The sequence below is a fragment of the Sciurus carolinensis genome, chromosome 2 (genome assembly GCF_902686445.1).
Source record: "Sciurus carolinensis chromosome 2, mSciCar1.2, whole genome shotgun sequence".
Lineage (NCBI taxonomy): Eukaryota > Metazoa > Chordata > Mammalia > Rodentia > Sciuridae > Sciurus > Sciurus carolinensis.
In genome coordinates this window covers 110,193,890-110,214,335 of record NC_062214.1, presented here as the reverse complement: position 1 = coordinate 110,214,335, position 20,446 = coordinate 110,193,890, and the positions used below count along the sequence as shown (strand labels likewise).

General features: G+C 35.9%; 1 protein-coding gene across 1 annotated transcript in view; it reads left to right on the top strand.

The window, feature by feature from the left end:
* Ganc (glucosidase alpha, neutral C) overlaps positions 1-20,446 on the top strand; it is an 85,972-nt gene that overhangs the window by 53,285 nt on the left and 12,241 nt on the right. Inside the window, 9 exon segments of the mRNA XM_047536870.1 lie at positions 2,183-2,418; positions 5,812-5,938; positions 7,654-7,733; positions 9,586-9,729; positions 11,015-11,111; positions 15,345-15,446; positions 16,666-16,909; positions 18,564-18,628; positions 20,216-20,292. Coding sequence (XP_047392826.1) covers positions 2,183-2,418; positions 5,812-5,938; positions 7,654-7,733; positions 9,586-9,729; positions 11,015-11,111; positions 15,345-15,446; positions 16,666-16,909; positions 18,564-18,628; positions 20,216-20,292 — 1,172 coding nt within the window.

Sequence of the window (20,446 nt, the reverse complement as noted above, 5' to 3'; positions counted from 1 at the left end):
ACTCACCATCTACCTTTGTTGGCACATTTAGTCTCTGGGTATTATCTATCTTTAATTTAGATAACTAACATTTCAAAATGAACTTTTCCATGCTTTCTTTTACATTAAAATATACCACTGGAATGCTGGGCATGATAGCAAATGCCTATAATCCCAGCAACTTCATGGGACTGAGGTAGGATTAAAAGTTCAAAGTCAGCCTCAGGAATGCAAGGCCTTAAGCAACTCAAAAGAAAAAATGAAAATGGATGGGATGTAACTCAGTAGTAAAGCTCCCCTGGATTCAATTCCCAGTAACAAAAAGAAAAACACAGACACACACACACACACACACACATTCTGGTTTTAGCAATAAAGCATTTTGTCTTTAAAAGACTACAAACTTGGTCTGGGAATATAGTTTAGTGGCAGAGTACTTGTTTAGCATTAGTAAGACCCTGAATTCAATCCCCAGTACCACAAAAAAAAAAAAGCTTTCGGCTTTCTTTTGATATCAGAAACAAGACAAGGCTGCCCACTTTCACCACTCCTACTTGGAAAGCTAAGGCAAGAGAATCACGAGATCAAAATAATCCTGGACAATTCAGTGAAACCCTGTCTAAAAAGAAAAATAAACAGGTATTCTACCACTGGGTTCAATCCTCAGTACTGCAAAATAATAATAATTGTTGTTGTTATTATGCCAGGTTTTAGATGTGGACCCTTTCAATCTTGAGAATTGTGTTGTTCAGTTCTGGAATACAATCTTATATTATTCCTTTCATAATTTCTTCCCCTCCTTTTCCTCTTTCTCCTTTACAGAATTTATGATCTCCTTTCCCTTTTTTGCCTATTTTCTAAGCTACTTTCACAATTTTATCTTTTAGACCTTTCATTTATTCTATCCTATTTCTAATGTCAAAGAGTACTTTTTTTATTCTCTGGTTGTTCCTTTTTAATAACAATTCACACTTGTTTTGTGCTATCCTACTCATGTTTTATGGATTCAAATTCTTTTTCACCTGTAGAAATACTGATAATGTTTGGATGGTTGTTACTTTGGTTCCTTGCATTGTCACTGTTTTCTCAGAAATCCTTTTATTCTATTTTTTTTACTTGGGCCCCTGTCTCTAATTTTGGAAATTTTACTCAAATGTGGCTCAGCCTGGAAGTTTTGTATGCCTGGATGATCTTATATTCTAGTATGGAGGTGTGAGTGGGAATATTCTCCTGTCTTCTTGTATACTAGGAGGAGGGATGGGTTTCTTCCTCATCAGTATGCTTCCCTCAAGTACTCTGATGAGAGCTTTCCTGGCTCTCGTCAGCACTTACCACCCCTCCCCTGCCTGCCACCTTCCAGTTTTGTTTTGTTTTTTTTAATTACTCTTTTACCATACTGTTTTTATGTCTTTGTTTTTTTATTTTCTTTACCCTGACTTTAGTAAGACTTTGGAGAACAAGATAAATGCAAGTGGGTGACAAAATGCCCTCTATAGTATCAGTAAATTTTGACAATAATGTCTTGACAGTTCTTCCTAACTTCAGTCTATTTCCCTTTAAGTCAGCTTCAACAGTACTCCCTGAAATGAGTTTTTAAAACAAAGATCAACTAAGGTTACATTTTGTAAAATTTTTATGGCTTCCTATAAGAGAATATTCAGAACTACCATTCTGACTAAAGGACCCTGTACAAACTGACCCTCTCCAGTTTCATCCTTATCGGCCTTACCCTGTAACACCCTGGAATATTTATTTTTTCCTAAGTCTGTCATGTACACATCTTTGTGTCTCTTCTATTCCCTATGCCTGGGATGTTCTATCTGTTCTCCCTATCAGGTATATTCCTATTTATTCTTCAGAATCCAAACCAGTGTTACCTGCTCTATGAAGCCTCTCAAGACCCCACACTTCACTCAAGGCAGAATTTATTGGCTTCTTTATAGTCCCAAAGCCCTAGGCTGATACCTTTAATATAGCAGTTATACCTCAGTTCAAAGCAGTTTATTTATATGCTTGCTTATCACCCTAATTGTTACTTCCTTGAAAGTAGGGGCTATGTTTTCTTCTCCTTGATATTCTATGTAAAGTACCAAGCTCACTGCTCAGTATCTTTAGTACCCTTAGTACCCAATGGGGAAATGCTTACCAAATTAATAATGATCATGGTTATGGTAGTTGACTCAGTTCCTATCTTTGTCTTCAGGCACACAAGCCATGCCCCCTCTGTTCTCCTTGGGGTATCACCAGTGCCGCTGGAACTATGAAGATGAGCAGGATGTAAAGGCAGTGGATGAAGGATTTGATGAACATGATATTCCTTATGATGTCATATGGCTGGACATAGAGCACACTGAGGGCAAGAGGTACTTCACCTGGGACAAAAAAAGATTTGCAAATCCCAAAAGGATGCAAGAGATGCTCAGGAGCAAAAAACGTAAGGTAGAATAAGCCAACATTTTAAAACTTTTCATTACAAAGCTTTTTTTTTAATCAAAATTTTTTTTATTTTTACAGACTGCTTTTTGATTCATTGTTCACAAATGGGGTACAACTTTTCATCTCTATGGTTGTACACAGTGTAGATTCACACCATTCATATAATCATACATATACATAGGGTAATACTGTCTGTTTCATTCTATCTTTCCATCCCCCACCCCGCCCACCCCATTTTCCTCTACACCATCCAAAGTTCCTTCATTCTTCTCTTCCCCTACCCCCACAAAGCTTTTTAAATTATTTTAAGTTTGTCTTGGCTCATCGGTAGAAGAAGACCATCTGATAAAAAAAAAGTCCACAAAAATACTACCTTCAAGTGTAATTATAATTGTGATAACAGAAAATGAATGGTGAAAAGGTGGCGACTCCATCCATCTCTGCCTTAGTTGTCTATGTCTATAGAATGATGAAGGGGCCTAGCATTTTCAGTTCCATTTTTTTCTTGTGGCTACCCTGTCGTAACATGATGGATTCCCAACCATATTCAAACTTTTGTTCCATTGTGAAAATTGATTAACACTATACATGTACCAAAAATGTATGAGAAAATTTATTACAAAATGAGGCCTTCTGGGGAGAACAGGGCTAGCTCCCAAGATGGTTTGAAAATGAGAGAACTGGGAAGGGAGCCTGGCACAGCTCTTAGGTAGCTGGAGGGTGGGGCTGGACTGTATCCACTCTCCAGGGTAAGGGTTCTTGCTATGGACTGGGGCTTGTATGGTTTGAACTTTCTACTGACACTGAAGGAGGGAACACCAGGATTTCCCTTGTCAGCTTCCCCAATGTGGGCAGAAGGGTAAGAGGGAGTGGTGGGGCTTGAAAGTTCTTAACAGCCAAATATCAAAAATGGTGTCAGATTCTTTATTACATTCTTTTTTTCTGCATGCTTCTCTGATGGACTCTGTCAGTCTGGCCAAGAAAAGAACTGACAGAAAATGGGGAGAAGGAGGAACCATCAGAAAGTGTATAGTGCTTCTTTCCTGTATGGCAGTGGTAGTGATGGTGTTAACAATAATAAAAAGAGGAAGAGAGAAAGAAAATGGAGAGAGGAGAAGGGGGTAAATCCCATATGCATCATATAGATGAATATAGTCCCTCTCCTTGATATTAAAGTTCCCTTTTCAACCCATTCCTTTGATCCTCAGACTTTTCACAGGTCTCTAGAACCAATCTTGTTTACTCTAAAATGGCTACTATTTGCTAAGTACTTACTATTGGACAGATGGTATAATATGTTTTTATAGTTCTATTACCCCATTTTTCAGATAAAAAAGCTGAGGCTTAGAGTGATTTGGTAATTTGCACACAGTAGATTCGTAGCAGAATCAACTCTGGTCTGCCTGATTCTAGAAATTTCTGTCCTTAGAAGTGGTTGTTTTTGAGACCTCTGAACATTCAAGATGTGCTAGTGCTGGACGGAATGCAGAGATAAGCTCCTTAGGGTCTTCCAGCAAGTAGGGGAAAGGCAAGTGTACAATAACCACAATACAGGGCAGTAATATGAGATCCAAAGAAAGTTTGGGGTGGGAGTGGGCCGAGAGAAGGAAAATTTTAACCTACTAGAAACGTCAGTCAGGGCTTTGTGTCACAGGTACATTGTAGGGGACCCCTGAAGAATGAGTCTCTAATTAGAGGATAAGGGAGAAGAGGGCAATGTAGCCAGAGGAGGGAGCATAGATGCATGTTTGAAAGCTGCACACAGGCTGTTTCGACAGAACAAAGCATGTGAAGGTTTGAGTAGTGGGGAATCTGTCCAGAGGGTTGGGCCTTATTATAGGGTTCTTTGAATGCATTTACAGATATTAAAAGTTTTTTAGAAGGGGTTAATATCCAGAATTTATAAGAAATTCATACATCTTAACAAGAAGAGCAAAAATTTTTAAATGAGCAAAATTCATAGACATTTTTCCAAGGAAAATAGACAAATTGCCAACAAGCATATGAAAAGATGCTCAACATCACCAATCATTAGAGAAGTGCAAATCAAAACCACAGTGAAATACCACTTAACACTATTAGGAGGGCTACTGTTTAAAAAGTAGAAAATAAGTATTGGTGAAGATGTAGAGAAATTAGAACCCTGTGTACTGTTGATGGGAATGTAAAATGGTACATGTGCTTTGGAAAACAATATGGAAGTTTTTCAAAAAAATTAAAAATAGAATCACCATATTATCCAGCAATTCCACTTCTGGATATATACCCAAAAGAATTTAAAACAGGAACTCAAACAGATATTTGTATACCTATATTCATAGCAGCATAAGTCATAATAGCCAAAGGTCTGTAACTCAAGGGTCTGTAGATGAATGATAGATAAACAAAATGTGGAATATACATACAGTAATTTATCACACAGCCTTAGAAAAGAAGGAAATTCTGATCATGTTACAAAGTGGGTAAACCTTGAGGACATATGCTAAGTGAAATAAGTCCGTGCCCCACCCCCCAAAAAACCCAAAAATAGTATATGACTTTGCTAATCCAAAGTAACTAGAGTAGTCAAATTTTTAGAGATAGAAAGTAGAATGGTAATTGCCAGGGGCTGGGAGAAGGAATAGAAATTTATTATTTAATGAGTGTAGAGTTTCAGTTTTGCAATATGAAAAGCACTCTAGATATTGTTTGCACAACAATGTGAACTACTTACCACTGCTGAACACTTAAAATGATTATGATGGTAAATTTTGTTATGTGTATTTTACTATAATTTAACATTTAAGACTTTGAACAATGAGGAATTAAACTTTATTAGGTAGGATGAACAGAGTAGAAATGATTAGAAGACTGGCGCAGTGCCAAATAAATTGATACTGAGAACTGGTAGATGTGATGGTATTAGAAAGAGGTGCTAGAGACACAGTTGTGGTTCATAGTTTTTCTCAAACTTCCTTCTCGAATACATCTATACCATTGGGTTTATGAATTTTTGTTTGTTCTTATCATGTAATAAGAATTGGCTCAAGATTTGCTTTTATCAGTATTATCTTAGACTCTGAATGTTCAGGGAGCATGGACCCTGCCTACTAATCCTTGATGCATAGCATCCAGTACCCAGCATCACAGTCAGAAGATTAATAAATGCCTTCTTAAAAGTATGTATTGGTTAGACAGCAATAATTACAAAAAAAGCATTGACCTGGCTTTGATATCAGTTTAAATTTCCCTGAGCACATGAAAAGCTATAGTTTTACTGAAGTATGAAATATTTCATGATGAGTTATAGTTGTTTCAAAATAAAATTTTACCCTGAAACTATGGTGAAAACATATAAATGAACGTTAAGTCTAACCATACAACTGATGAGATCTTCAAACCTTTATGTTCTGACAGCTTGTGGTCATCAGTGACCCCCACATCAAGATTGATCCTGACTACTCAGTGTATACTAAGGCCAAAGAACAGGGATTCTTTGTGAGAAATCGTGAAGGGAGTGACTTTGAAGGAATATGCTGGCCTGGTATGATATTGCTATATACACTTACTGTTTCCTATTATTTAATACCAATTAATGAAGGTTACATGGCTGTCATTCTCATTCCTAGTAAATATCACTTACTACTCTACTTCCATCTTAGTCACTTTCAAGGAAAATAAAGTATTGCCTTCTTGTTTTTTTTTTTTTTTTTTTTTTTTTTTGTGGTGCTGGGAATTGAACCCAGGGCCTTGTGCATGCGAGGCAAGCAGTCTACCAACTGAGCTATATCTCCCGCCCATCTTTATATCTTTTATAACACGTGCGTGGTAGTCAGCTTTCTGCCTATGTGACAAAATACCTGAGAAAATTAACTTAAAGGGAAGAAAGATTTATATTAGCTCACAGTTTCAGATGTTTCCGTCCATGATCATTTGGCCCCATGGCTTTTGGGTCTATGCCAAGCCAGTATATCATAGTGGTATATCATACCAGAAGCACATGGCAGAGGAGAGTTGCTCACCTCACTGAGGCCAGAAAGCAAGAGAGAAAAAAGAGACAGAGTCCCAATATACCTTTCTAGGGCTTAGCTCCAATGACCTAATTCCTCCAACCAGGTCCCACCTCCTAAAGTTTCAACCATCTCTCAATAGTGCCATCAGCTGAGGACCAAGCCTTCAACCCATGAGCTTTTGGGGGACATGTAATATCCAAACCATAACAACCTGGTACAGTTGGAAATATATGTTTGGATATATTTATCAATCAGTAATTGAATGAATGTAACAAACAAATAAGCAAACCTCAGTGGCATGCATTTCTCTAAACAAATAGAGATAAGAAGTAGAGAATGAGCCAGGAATGGTGACACACACCTATAATCCAACTTGGGAGACTGAGGCAGGAGGATTGCAAGTTTGAGGCCAACCTCAGCAACTTATCAAGACCCTGTCTCAAAATAAATTTTTAAAGGGCTGGGAGTATAGTCAGTGGTAGAGTGTTATCTACCATGTGCAAGGCCTTGGTTTCCATCCTAGTAACAAAAAAGAGGGAGAAAGGGAGGGAAGGGCAAAGAGAGAGAGAGAGAATATGAATGAGAATGAATGAAAAAAGGGGGAAGGAAGAAGAGAAGAAAAAAAGTGTTTGGCAGGTTCTCTCCTGTGATTATTCTTTGTCCTTTCACCCATAGCTTTGACTTTTCAGCCTTTTATGAGTGATCTCAGCTGCCTCTGGCAACTATGGGTTTTTCATTTCAAATGTTTCTACCAAATGCCTTGGTAGAAACAAGAACAAAAGGAAATTACCACTTTATTATATCTTAGTACTCTATAGAGAAACCCTATGTCTTCCTTTTCTCTCCTTGAACCATTTGAACTCTCTTCTCTATTACTCTTTAAAAACTAAGGAGCTGGGTATGGTGGTATATGCCTGTAATCCCAGCAGCTCAAGAGACTGAGGCAGGAGGATCACAAGTTTAAAGTCAGTTTCAGCAACTTAGCAAGAGAGTGACATGCTATGTCTTGATGCTTGTTTACTGGCATTCCCCAGGGCCTCTTGTGTTGAAAGGTCTAGTAATTTTCATTGGAGTCCAGTATCACCTTCATTCCCTTCTTGGAGACCATGCCTCTCCCAACTATCTTTTAGGAATGTTGTAAATGCCCATTGATTACATAGTTCTCACATCTGATACTTTCTTTATGACACATTTTACTGTGATAACCTCTATTCCTAACAGTCTGTCTACTGTTGTGTTTCTACAGGTCTCTCTTCTTACCTGGATTTTACCAATTCCAAGGTCAGAGAATGGTATTCGGGTCTTTTTGCTTTTCCTGCTTATCAGGTTGGTCTTTATTCTTTTGTTCTTTCCTAGTTAACTTGAAAGGATGAAAGAAAAAAAAGTGAATAGAACTGCTCTGCTTCTTTGAATAGCTCTTGTTATATAATGCTTGTATGAAAAGGCAAGGATGGCTACTACATTATAAACTTTAGCTGGGAGAGGTGCCATGTGCATTACTACAGGCACAAAAGCTGAAATTGTTTTACCACAATTATAATAGACTCTGTGATATATCAAAGTACATTATAACAGATATTTACTATATTTCCAAATTACCAATATACATTTTATATAAAATAGTATTCTATAACTATATTTAAAGATGATATGATAAATATGAAAATATAAACTGTAGTGTTTTCATTAAAAGCAAAGTATAATAATTATTTTAAGATCTTGTAAGAACCACAAAAAAAAAAACTGGAGAGGCCACATCTGGAAAACTATTCTCAACTAGTTACACTGATATTGATAATGATAATGGTGGTGACGCTGATGGTGATACCTAAAACAAAATGAATACATACCAGGCCCTGTTATAAGCACTCTATGGGCATTATACCATTTCTTCTTCATAATAATTTTCTGAAATAAGAACTCTAACTAAATCTAATTCCACAGATAAGAAAATTGAGTAATGGAGAGTTTGTAAGCCTGCCAATGTCACTCATCTAGCAAGTGATAGGCCTAAGATCTGAACTCAGGACTGTTTGTCTGCCAAACCCAACTCTTAACCATCAAACATATACTAGGATACTAGTAAACAACTTAAAGCAGGAATAGACAAACACCCTTGGACAAAATATGACTATGCTCAATCACTCCACTGTTTTCTATGGCTGTTTCACACTAGTATGGCAGAGTTGAGTAATTGAAGAGATCTTATGGTGTCTGAGAAGGCAAGCTAGATCTCGTGAGGAGATATTGCAAGGAACAGAACATTCAGAAAATAATGGAATGAGCTTGTAATTATAGCTATTCAGCCAAATGCTGAGAGACCAGAGATTTCTATATTTAAAAAAAAAAAGAATTACAATAAGATGATAACTAGATGAATCACCTATCCCTTCTTGCTCTGAACAATTTTACATAGAACACTAAATGTAGATCATGGTAACAAACAGATATCTAAGCTGCCAAGTCTTTCAGAGTGTTAGAGGGAAGATAGAGTCTTCTACATATAGTTATAATTGCCTTTAATTAAGAGTTGTAGTATTGAAATAAGCCAATCCCAAAAAACCAAAGGCTGAATGATTTCTCTGATAAGTGGATGATGATACATAATGTGGGGAAGGTAAGGGAAGAATGGAGGAAGGATGGATTGTGTAAAGGGAAATGAGGAGTGGGGAGGGGATGGGGAAAGAAAAGATAATAGAATGAGACAAACATCATTATCCTATGTACATACGATTATGCAAATGGTATGACTCTACGCCACGTACAACCAGAGAAATGATAGTTGTACCCCATTTGTGTACAATGAATCAAAATTAAAAAAAAAAAAAAAAAAAAGAGTTAAAGCATATGGCAAATGCTATAGAGCCTAACTGTGAAAATGCACAACCTTTCCAGTAGGGGTTCTCTAGGGAGGTCTTGAAGTGAACTTGTGGGGCAATGTATATTTCATAGATAACACAGGGCAACATTTGTTAATCAACATTTACTAAGAACTTTCTGTAGGCCAGGTACTGTTCTCAATGTTTGGAGTTTATCAGTGAACAAAACAGACACAATTCCCTATCCAATAAACATTATAAATAAATAAGTTAAATGGTGTTAGGAAAGAATAATGGGAATGCTATCATATTAACATCATCACTGTGGTACTGTTTTATGAACGGAATTTACTTCCTAGGGGTCTACAGATATCCTTTTCATATGGAATGACATGAATGAGCCCTCAGTCTTTAGAGGGCCAGAGCTAACACTGCAAAAGAATGCCATTCATCATGGCAACTGGGAGCACAGAGAACTTCACAATATCTATGGTTTTTATCAGGTAAGATATCCAAGAAGAAGTCAACTAGATTTGTGTGCCCTACCTAAAAATCATTTGTTTTATAACAGTCATACTACATTGTTCATGTCTCTTTGTGTGTCTTTTCTGATAAGTGCAGTGAGTCTTAGGTTATAACCAATACGGGACTTTTTATTCTTTCTCCCTTTGCTTCTTTTCCTTCCATAATCAACTTAACAAATTTTAAAATATTGTGAGATTAATGATAACATGGAAACATGTACCTTGATAAGAGCCATTAGTATATGGCATTGGCTACTGCCACAAAACTTTTATAGACACAAGTATTATATAAATCTATTAACAAAGGTAATTGAAACAAAAGTTTAAAAACTTCACAAATATCCAAATATAGCAACTCTGACATTCACACCAAGGGAGCATAATTTAGAATATAGATCATAATTTCAATAAATATGCTTTTTTTTTTTTTTTAATTTAGAAGCCTTTCCTTAAGTATTTAGCCTTCTCATCACAGGTGGTAAAATTGGCCAGGTGTGGTGGCACATACCTTTATTTCTAGTGACTGGGGAGGCTGAGGCAGGAGGATCTGAAGTTCAAAGCCAGTCTCAGTAACTTAGTGAGGCCCTTAGCAACTTAGTACGACTCTGTCTCAAAATAAAAAATATAAAGTGCTGGGGATATAACTTGGTGGTTAAGTGCCCCTAAATTCAATCCCTGGGACCAAAAAAAGGTGGTAAAATTGTCTTTTATTTGCCAGTCATATCCAAAGCCTTGACAATCATGTACCCGAATTTATATCCATGGTTCTTTGTTATTTTCAGAATGTAACTATGTTCCCATTGCCCTCCCACCTATTGATATTTTCCAATGGGAGCTGCTGGCTAGAGATAGCACAGATTTCAGGTAGTATCTACCTACTTCTCTAACAGCCTGTTGCTATTACTGCCAACTACTTTAGAGAATTTTCTCATGTAGGCCAGGACCACCAGTCACTTAACATTGCTGAATCTGTTTTTTTTTTTCCCCACCACTAAAAACTGTCTCAGAAATTGTTTTGTAGATTATGTGAGAAAATATTACAAAATGCCAATTAAGCATCAAATAAATGCTACTTTATTTATTCAAAGAAAGTTTGCCATTCTTTTAGTAGAGGAATTTATATCATGAAAACAATTTTGTGGATTTATTTTAACATTTCACATTTCCACCTACTATTTACTTTTTTCACATTATAGCTTATTGAGGATATTGGCACAATGCCCTAATCCTATCATCTCTGAAATTTTTCTATTGACTTTGATAGCAAATGGCTACTGCAGAAGGACTGCTACAGCGATCTAAAGGGAAGGAGAGACCCTTTGTTCTTTCACGTTCTTTCTTTGCTGGGTCACAAAAGTATGGTAAGGAATGACTCCTATTACTTGAAAAACACAAATTAACCACTTGTCCTTTTTGACTATTTCTGGCATTTGCTGCCCCTGTGTTCATTTTCAATAGCTGTTCCTCAGACCTTTGATTGTACAGAGTGATATGATCTGAAATATGCATTTTGTCCTATAAAATAGAGTAAGCTGGGGCCTGGGGTTGTGGCTCAGTGGTAGAGTGCTTGCCGATCACGCATGAGGCCCTGGGTTTGACCCCCAGCACCACATTAAAAAAAAAAAAAAAAACTAAATAAACAAAATAAAGGTATTGTGTCCATCTACAACTAAAATTATTAAAAAAAAAAATAGAGTAAGCTGGGCTGAGATTGTGGCTCAGTGGGACAGCACTTGCCTAGCATGTGTGAGGCACTGGGTTCAATCTTCAATACCACACAAAAATAAATAAAATCAAGGTGTTATATCCATTTACAACTAAAAATCTTTTTTAGAAAATAGAGTAAGCCAATTTTAATCAAGTTTAATGCTTGTTTCCCACTGAAAGTGGCCAGTTACTTGATAGGACACTGACTCTATCATATTCAGTTTATTGACATGGTTATCCCTGATCCTGTCACTTTGATTTATCGAAATCAGGGAATATACTTCTAACATATTAATTGAATCACCTGTTCTGTTCCATTTAGCAATATGGCTTAAAATAGACCTGGCTGTTGCTTGTGGTCAGGGTAATTTATAACTGGATCTAGTTTACTAGCTAATGAAGATCTAGTTCAACTTAACCACCCTTGGGTAGAAAGGCTATTTTAAGTCCTCTTTTCTTGCATAAACAACTGACAGCATAGGTCCTAGTTTCAAAAACCAAACCCTTACTGTATTGCAGACATTATTAGGTCTTCCACTCTACCCCTGAAAACCAGCCCATGTGGTACTCAACCAAATATCAAAATATTATCCTCTTAGGCAGCAATTCATATACAGAGATGATCACCACAGCATTAGTCCTTGAAACAAACCAAAAAATCTAAATATGTAACAATAGAGAATAGTTACAAAAGTATATGTGGCAGACTACCATGAGGCTATTTAAAATGGTAGCTTTAACTGCATGAGAAAATGTTTGTGCTACCATGTTTAAGGAAAAATAGAAAAGAATGGCTAGGTATTTCCATATTATCCCAATTTTATCAAATATAAATATAAGGTAGTAATGTAATCCAATAAGTAGGTAGATAGGCAGTCAGATAAAATACAAGAAAATTTAGTAACTTAGTGATTATAAGTGATTTTAATTTTCTTCTTATCCTTATTTTCCAAATTCTGTACAAGTATCATTTTTCATCACTAAAATGTATATTTGATGAAAATTTTACAAACACCCATTTAAAAAAATAAGAGGAAACATGAATACTAATTTTTTTTTTTTTTTTTTGATCTTATAAATGTTGACCCACTCTTTTTCTAGTCTGGGGCAAGAGGATCTCTTGAGCCCAGAGTTCAAGGCCATCCTGGGCAACATAGCAAGACTCCAACTTAATCAACTTTGCCCCAGTGTGTAGCCAGGCTTTACAAGAAATATATTTTGTTCAGTCAAATGCTGAAACCAATAGCCTGAGAGAGCTTCTGTCTAAACAACCATATGAACCATGAGAACATTTGCATGTTTATTATGATGAGCTTTTTTGACAAGATTTCAAAATCATTATGTAGATACATTCATATTTCACTTGAAGTTAAGGAAAATTTATTAGATACAATTTATAAAGGGCAATCCCTTGAAAATATTTTTCTTTGTTGAAATACTATTCGTTGTAGGAAAATTCAAAATTTGTATGGGAAGTAAAAACAAAAATATCTACTAGAACAATTTTGGTAGAAGATAGACAAAAATGCTTCTGGAGTAATATAGATGTAGTAAGATAAGATTTCTTTTAAGAATCTCTTTAGTGTTTTGTAATCTGTCTTCATAAACTCTTCTCAACTGTGCAGTGAACAAGAACACTGGCTTTGGAGTTGGACTGCCTGGATTCAAATCCTGCCTTAAATCTAATTAATGACCATGTGACTGTGGGTAGATTAGGGGTCTACTGCTTGCCATATTTCCTTCATATGTAAAATGGAGTTAATAATATTATTTACCAGATATGGTTGTTGGGATGATTAAGTGGAATGATAATCCAAGCAAAGTATAAAGTTGCCATTTTTTTCAATTAATGGTTCTAAATATCTATGTTGGGGTGCAGGGATGAACCTCAACCCTTACAGCTGTAAATAATTTTTACAACTAAACAATAAGACAGACAACATATTTTTAAAATTAGGAAAGAGACCAGGTGCATTGGTGCATACCTGTAGTCCCAGCTATTTGGGAGCTTGGGACAGGAGGATCTCTCAAGCACCAGCCTGGGCAACATAGCAAGACCCCATCTCAATAACAAAAACAAAACAGAAAGAACAAAACATGTGAATAAATACTTTACAGAAGAAGACATAGAATGATCAGTAAAGACATGAAGAAATAATCAGTTATTAGGGGAATATAAATTAAAACAAAAAAAGAGATACCACTATACATTCCTTAGAATGCCTAGAATTAAAAATACTGGTACTCTTCTTATATTGCTGTTAAGAATGTAAAATGGTACAACCCTTCCTAAAAGGTTTGGAATTATCTTGAAGTGTTTAACATATGCTAAGCATAGACCCAACAATTTCACCCCCAGGTATTTATCTAGAAATAAATGAAAACATCACGCAGAGACTTATACAAAAATATTTATGGCACCTTTATTTGTAATAGCCCAAACCTGGAAAGAATTCATATATTCATCAATTGGTAAATAGATAAGTAACTTGTGATATGTTCCATATCATGGAATACTACCCAGCAAATAAAAAATAGTAAACTACATTATGCTGAGTAAAAAAAAGCTAAAAACACAATACAGTATATGTTTCCATTTGGAAATTCTAGAAAAGACTAAAAGACTAATCTGTAATCATAGAAATCACATGAGCAAATTGACTAAAGTGGGGATTTGTTGATTGCAAAGAAACCCATGGAAACTTCGCTAGTTATGGAAGTGTTCTATGCCTTACTTGTGGTGGTGGTGGTTACATGCATCAAACTCTTCACTTAAAATAGGTCCATTTATTGTATGTAAATGACATCTCAATAAAGTTTATTTTTAAAGATATTCCTCCTATAATCAGATTTGAATTATACTTCCTGTAAACTAGAGCAAAATATGGGGAAAGGGTGGGATTGGATATCATAAAGATATAGGAAAGATCAATGGAGTAAAAGGAGATTGAGAGGGCGGGAGGAGGGATGAGAAAGGGGAAGAAATAAGAATGAATTTTAACAAAATCACACTACGTGCATGTATAAATACCACAGTGTATTCCACCTTTCTTTATGTAATATGTATAAAGCACCAATCAAAAATAAATAAGTGGGGGCTGGGATTGTAGCTCAGTGGTAGAGCACTTGCCCAGCATGTATGAGGCACTGGGTTCGATTCCCAGCACTGCACATAAATAAAATAAAGGTCCATTGACAAATGAAAAAATTTTTTTTAAATAAGAGAGATCAGCAGAGTAGAGGAAGGAGACTAGTGGGAGGGAAGATGGGAAAGGGGGGCTCACCAAGACTTACATGAAGTAAAATCAAATTCTTTGCATGTATGATTTTGTCAAAATGAACCCAACTATTATTTAAAGCTGTAATTCTCTCATGAAAAAGAATTACAGTTAAAAAGTAGGCATATTTCAGAATATTTTCATAATGTTTTGTGAATTTTTATAACTTTTATATTTATATTATATAAGTTTTATATTTATAACTTTTTATATTAGAAAATTAATACATTTTCACTGTAGAAGATCAAACTTTGTTTATTTTTAGGTAAGAAATCTGTTTTCCTTTTTATTATCTTGTCTTTTAAAAATCAAGGCTCTAAGCCAGGCATAGTGGCATACACCTATAATCCCAGAGACTCAGGAGGCTAAGGCAAGTTATCACAAGTTCAAGGCTAGCCTCAGCAATTTAATGAGGCCCTAAGCAACTTAGTGAAACCCTGTCTCAAAATAAAATTAAAAAGGGCTGAGGATGTGGCCCAGTGATTAAGCACCCCTGATTCCAATCCCTTGTACCAAATAAATAAATAATCAGGACTCTAAATATGAATTTGAATACATGAACTGATTTGTGAATTTTTTTTTTTAATACCTTCTTACTGGTGACCAAAGGTGCAGTGTGGACTGGTGACAACATAGCAGATTGGAGTTACCTGAAAATTTCTATCCCCATGTTACTCACTCTCAGCATTACTGGGATCTCTTTTTGTGGAGGTAAGATGACTCCTGTCCTGAAGCTTGAAGTGAGAGAAAATGAAAAGTAAGGGTGTATTCTTCAAAACTTCTCCTTAGCTGTTTTGGGCCGGGATAAATATGGGAAAAAGAAAACCAAGAAAGTGAAGGGGAGCAGATTAGAGAGAAAAGTGAAAGCAGATGCTTCAGAACTTCTTGTATATTGTCTAAATTGAAGACACAGAATCAGTTTCTTAGAAGGGGAAAAGGGAAGCACCAAAGAGTGCTTCCTCCCCTCATTCTTTCATCACTTCCTTCTTGGATGCAGCACTTGAAAACTAAGTTTTCCTTCCTGAAACAATTTTTCTTCTTAAAGGTGAAAAAAGTAGAGAGAATTATAAAGAATTTAGTGAATCAGAAGTTAGTGTAGGACAGGGGTTGTATCTCAGTGATACAGCTTTCAACTAGCATGTGCAAGACTCTAGGTTCAATTTTCCAGAACTGCTAAAAAATAATAATAATAAGAAGGAGGACAAGTAGAAATAGAGTCTCAGCAGATTTTAGATTCCATGACATATTTTAACTGTTTTTAAAAAATATGCTCGTGAGAAAGATAAATTTAGTTAAAATGAGTGTCTCTGATGGTCTGCCTTCCTTGCATCCCGAGAATTCTCTGTAGATAAAGGTTACAAGTTACTCAATGTGACTGCAGTTCTGGCTACTCCTTGTTTTCTGCAGAAATAGAAACAAGTTAATATTATATTTTTATATATGTGATTTTTGGCATTGGTCTACATACAGTATAAGAAATACATATCTTGCTGTAGGACTCAGCATGAAATTCTACCTAAACTTCTAATTCTAATTATTTGCTTCTCTTTAGTTCTTTCTTCAATTTTTATCTTCGTTTGCCTATTGCTTCCAAAGGAAATCAGTTATCAGCCCCTTCCACTCAACACAAACACACACACCATCAATCAAGTCAACATTTTGTGATTTCTGGGTAATATGAGTTCGGGAGCATATAGGAGTATTGATTTTGCAGTAAACCTTCTGGTCTTTTGACAAGAAGAGAATGTTCAAAGAGTGTTTGGTCAGATCCCCAAATAGGCTTTTTTATATATGTGCTCCCCTGTTTGAGGCTGTGGTTTTCAATGCACATATGCTCCTTTCTCCAGCCAGTCATCAAGTCCTTTTCTTATCCATGTACATCATTTATTTGAAGTCTTGTTGTCTTACTTGGCCTTTCTTTCCTAACCAGCTGATGTGGGTGGCTTCATTGGGAATCCAGATGCAGAACTGCTGGTGCGTTGGTACCAGGCAGGAGCCTATCAACCCTTCTTCCGTGGTCATGCTACCATGAACACCAAGCGTCGGGAACCCTGGCTTTTTGGGGAGGAGTATACCCAGCTCATCCGAGAAGTCATCAGAGAGCGCTACACCCTCTTGCCCTATTTGTATTCTCTGTTCTACCATGTGCATGTGGCTTCTGAACCTGTCATGAGGTAAAGAAGCATCATCCATTCAGGAACTGCAGCAGCCTAATCCTTTTACGAAGTGATTAGGAACTAAACTAATTGCATGGTGATTTTAAGAGAAAAAGTGAAGAAAAGTCACATGTGTAATCAAATTTCAGCGAACTTCTTAACTACAAACTATACAAAGGATCCTGGCTGTTGAAGACACAGTTAATAAAAAGTAGACCCCCTACTACTGTGATTAAATGTTTGTACATGCTAGGTGAGAAACAAAAATGAAGATATCTCAAAGACTAAAGAAGTGACTGTAACAATCATTATTTAACTGTAAGCATCTTCTCAGGAAGAATAACTTACCTGCCAGTCCTAGGCTTTCCTTTATCTTACCCTAAGGACTGAACTGTTCCAAGTTTGAGGTAAACATTTTTTCCTAGTTTATAAATTTTTTTTTTTTTTTTTTTTTTTTTTTTTTTTTTTTGTGGTGCTGGGGATTGAACCCAGGGCCTTGTGCATGCAAGGCAAGCACTCTGTCAACTGATCTATATCCCCAGCCCTATAAATTCTAATTCTATTTTGAAGGCAAAATATATGTTTATAAAAAAATCTTTCTAGGTTAGGGAATGATACACATACAACATACACAATTCACCAAGACTTCAGAATCAGAAGTTCCTAAACTTAGATGAGATCAGAATCACCTGGGGAACTTTCCACTATAGATTCCAAAGGTCACACTTCCAAAACATTCTAGGGGTCTCCTTGGGTAGGTCTCAGAAATCTATATTTGTTAGAAATTTCCCTTCTAGGTTCTAGACATCACCCAGGTATAGAGACTGCTGCTTTGTTCAGTAGGAAAGGAATATGTTATTACAAAGGGTAGTGAGTAAACTAAAAACAAATTTCACTTATTGTAAGATATCCTTTTCTCATGAAATTGAAAGATGACTATAACCATTAAGTTGATATCCAGACAGATAGATATTGACAGTTTTATGAACCCAAATACCTCCTAGTTACATGAAACAATAACAATCAAAAAGGAATATTCAGAATGTCTTAATCCCACCCCCCAAATATTGCCAGCTTAAAAACAAGAAACATCAATTCTTCTCACTTAATTGTATAATGATTAAGTGATGTGTGAAAGGCAGTGAACACAAGAATAAAACAATGTAGAGGGGCTAGGGTTGTAACTCAGAGGTAGAGTGCTTGCCTAACATGTGTGAGGCACTGGGTTCGATCCCCAGCACCACATAAAAATAAATAAATAAAATAAAGTTATTACGTACATCTGCAACTAAAAAAAAATTTCTAGAAAGACAGGACAGAATTATCATCATTGTAAAATCATAACCAAGGATGTTAGACATTTGGACTTGCATAAAACTCTGATTCTTCCTGTTTGAGTAGCGTTTAATACTCGACAATCAGAAGGAAAAGTGGCAGGTACTAGAATTCTCAATATTTCCTTAGAACATTTTAATTAATATAAAGCTCCTTTCACATAAGAAAAACATAAAGTAATCACAGTAATTTCTCACAAAAACTTGAATCATATGAAAAAGAATCTTGACTCTTTAGTGTTTTCCAATTTCCTTTGAATAGTTTTTAAACTAAAATTATAAACATCTTTTAAAAAATCTAATGACATTAAAATGTAACTTTCTTTTCCTTTTTCCAGGCCTCTGTGGATAGAATTCCCTGATGAATTAGAGACTTTTGGTGTGGAAGACGAATATATGCTGGGTGAGCATTTACTAATTTTAGCTATAAATACTAGAATTATATTTTAATTAAATTTTCCACTATGAGAGTACTTTTTAAAAATCCCAATCCCAAGGAAACTGAAAAAAATAAAAGAAATTCCTTCACCAAGATTTTTAATGCATTAGTGGAATCTATTTTGTTACAATATAGCACTCACAGTATTATTCTTGCCAGCATCAAATATCTCCATGCTATTTGTAGGTGTAGTTTGAACTTTTGTTTTGTGCCCACTCTTCTAAGCCAATTGAGACGACTACAGAGAAGGAATTAGGAAGAAAGTAAATCATATAATAAAGAACCAGAAGAGTTTATTTCATTAAACTAATAGGCCTCTTTAATAAGGATTAACCATCAAATCTAAAACATGGAAGTTTATCATCTCAGGGACAAGGCTGAAAAAGCCAGTCTATACATTGAGTTGTCCAAAAGATAACCTTATTTCTAAACACTAGAAGCCTCCAAATGTTAAAAAATAGATTCCTTGGTCTGGGAATGTGGCTCAGTGGTAGAGCACTCACATGGCATTTTCAAGACTCTGGGTTCAATCCCTAGCACATTAAGTCTCAATAATCACTGCCTTGAAGAAACCTCCCTGATCACTCCTTACTTCCTTATACCTTAATCTGTCCTCCTCCATCAAAGCCAATCTGTCCTGTTAAAAAAACTTTCATCTCTGCTTTGTACTTTTGCCTCTTGATATTTGTCTTAACTCTATTTTTAAATTACTTTTTAATATCTGTCTTCACTTAGTATAAACTCCATAAGGACAGGGATCATGCTTGTTTTATCTGTTATTCTATCCCCAGAGCCTATCAAGGTACCTGGCACTCAGTAGGTACTCAGTATTTATTGAATAAAAGAAAGAATTTATAGATGATGAATTTTATCTGTGTGGTGCCAAGATCAAAGCAAAATTAATAATACTTGCCAACTACAGCCTTCCTAATGATAACTGCCCAACCAAAAGAACCTGAGTAGCCACAGTGACACACTTCTGGATAACATTTGTAGACTCACCATCATCAACATCACTCACACAAAACAATAAAGCCCTTGGAGAGATGCAGTGGTGCTTTCAGATTATTGGTGCATTAGCAGTTGTTCACAAAATGATACTGTAATAGACTGTGTCAGAGTTCTTTCCTAAACCCTAATATTCCATATATGGATTAATGATTGGTGATAATGGTCACCTCTTTGAGCCCCTGTCCTCTTTCTAACAATGCATCATCTCTATGATGAATCATTGCTTCAACTCACTATAGTCTGCCTTACATAAATTCACAATCTAGTGGTTTTTATTGCCAGGTGTTGTGGCGCATGCCTGTAATCCCAGCTACTTAGGAGACTAAGACAGGAGGACAGGCATTTAACCAGGCCCTAAGCAACTTAACAAGGCCCTGACTCAAAATATAACAATGAAAAGAGCTGGGGATGTAGCTCAGTGGTGAAGAATCCCTGGGTTCAAGTCCCGTATCAAAATAAAACAAAAACCACAATACTATTCAATTAAAGGGAAAGAATTCTCATAATGACACTCAGTTTTATTTTTTCTCCATTTTTAAGGAAGTGCTTTATTGGTTCATCCAGTCACAGAACCAAAAACCACTATGGTTGATGTATTTCTGCCAAGATCAAATGAGGTAAGACTAATAACAGTTATTCAATTAGTTCAAGTCTCATATCTCTCATCCCTTTGTTTCTTTTCTTTTTTTTTTTAGTTGTAGATGAACACATTATCCTTATTTATTTATTTTTATGTGGTGCTAAGGATCAAACCCAGTACCTCACACATGT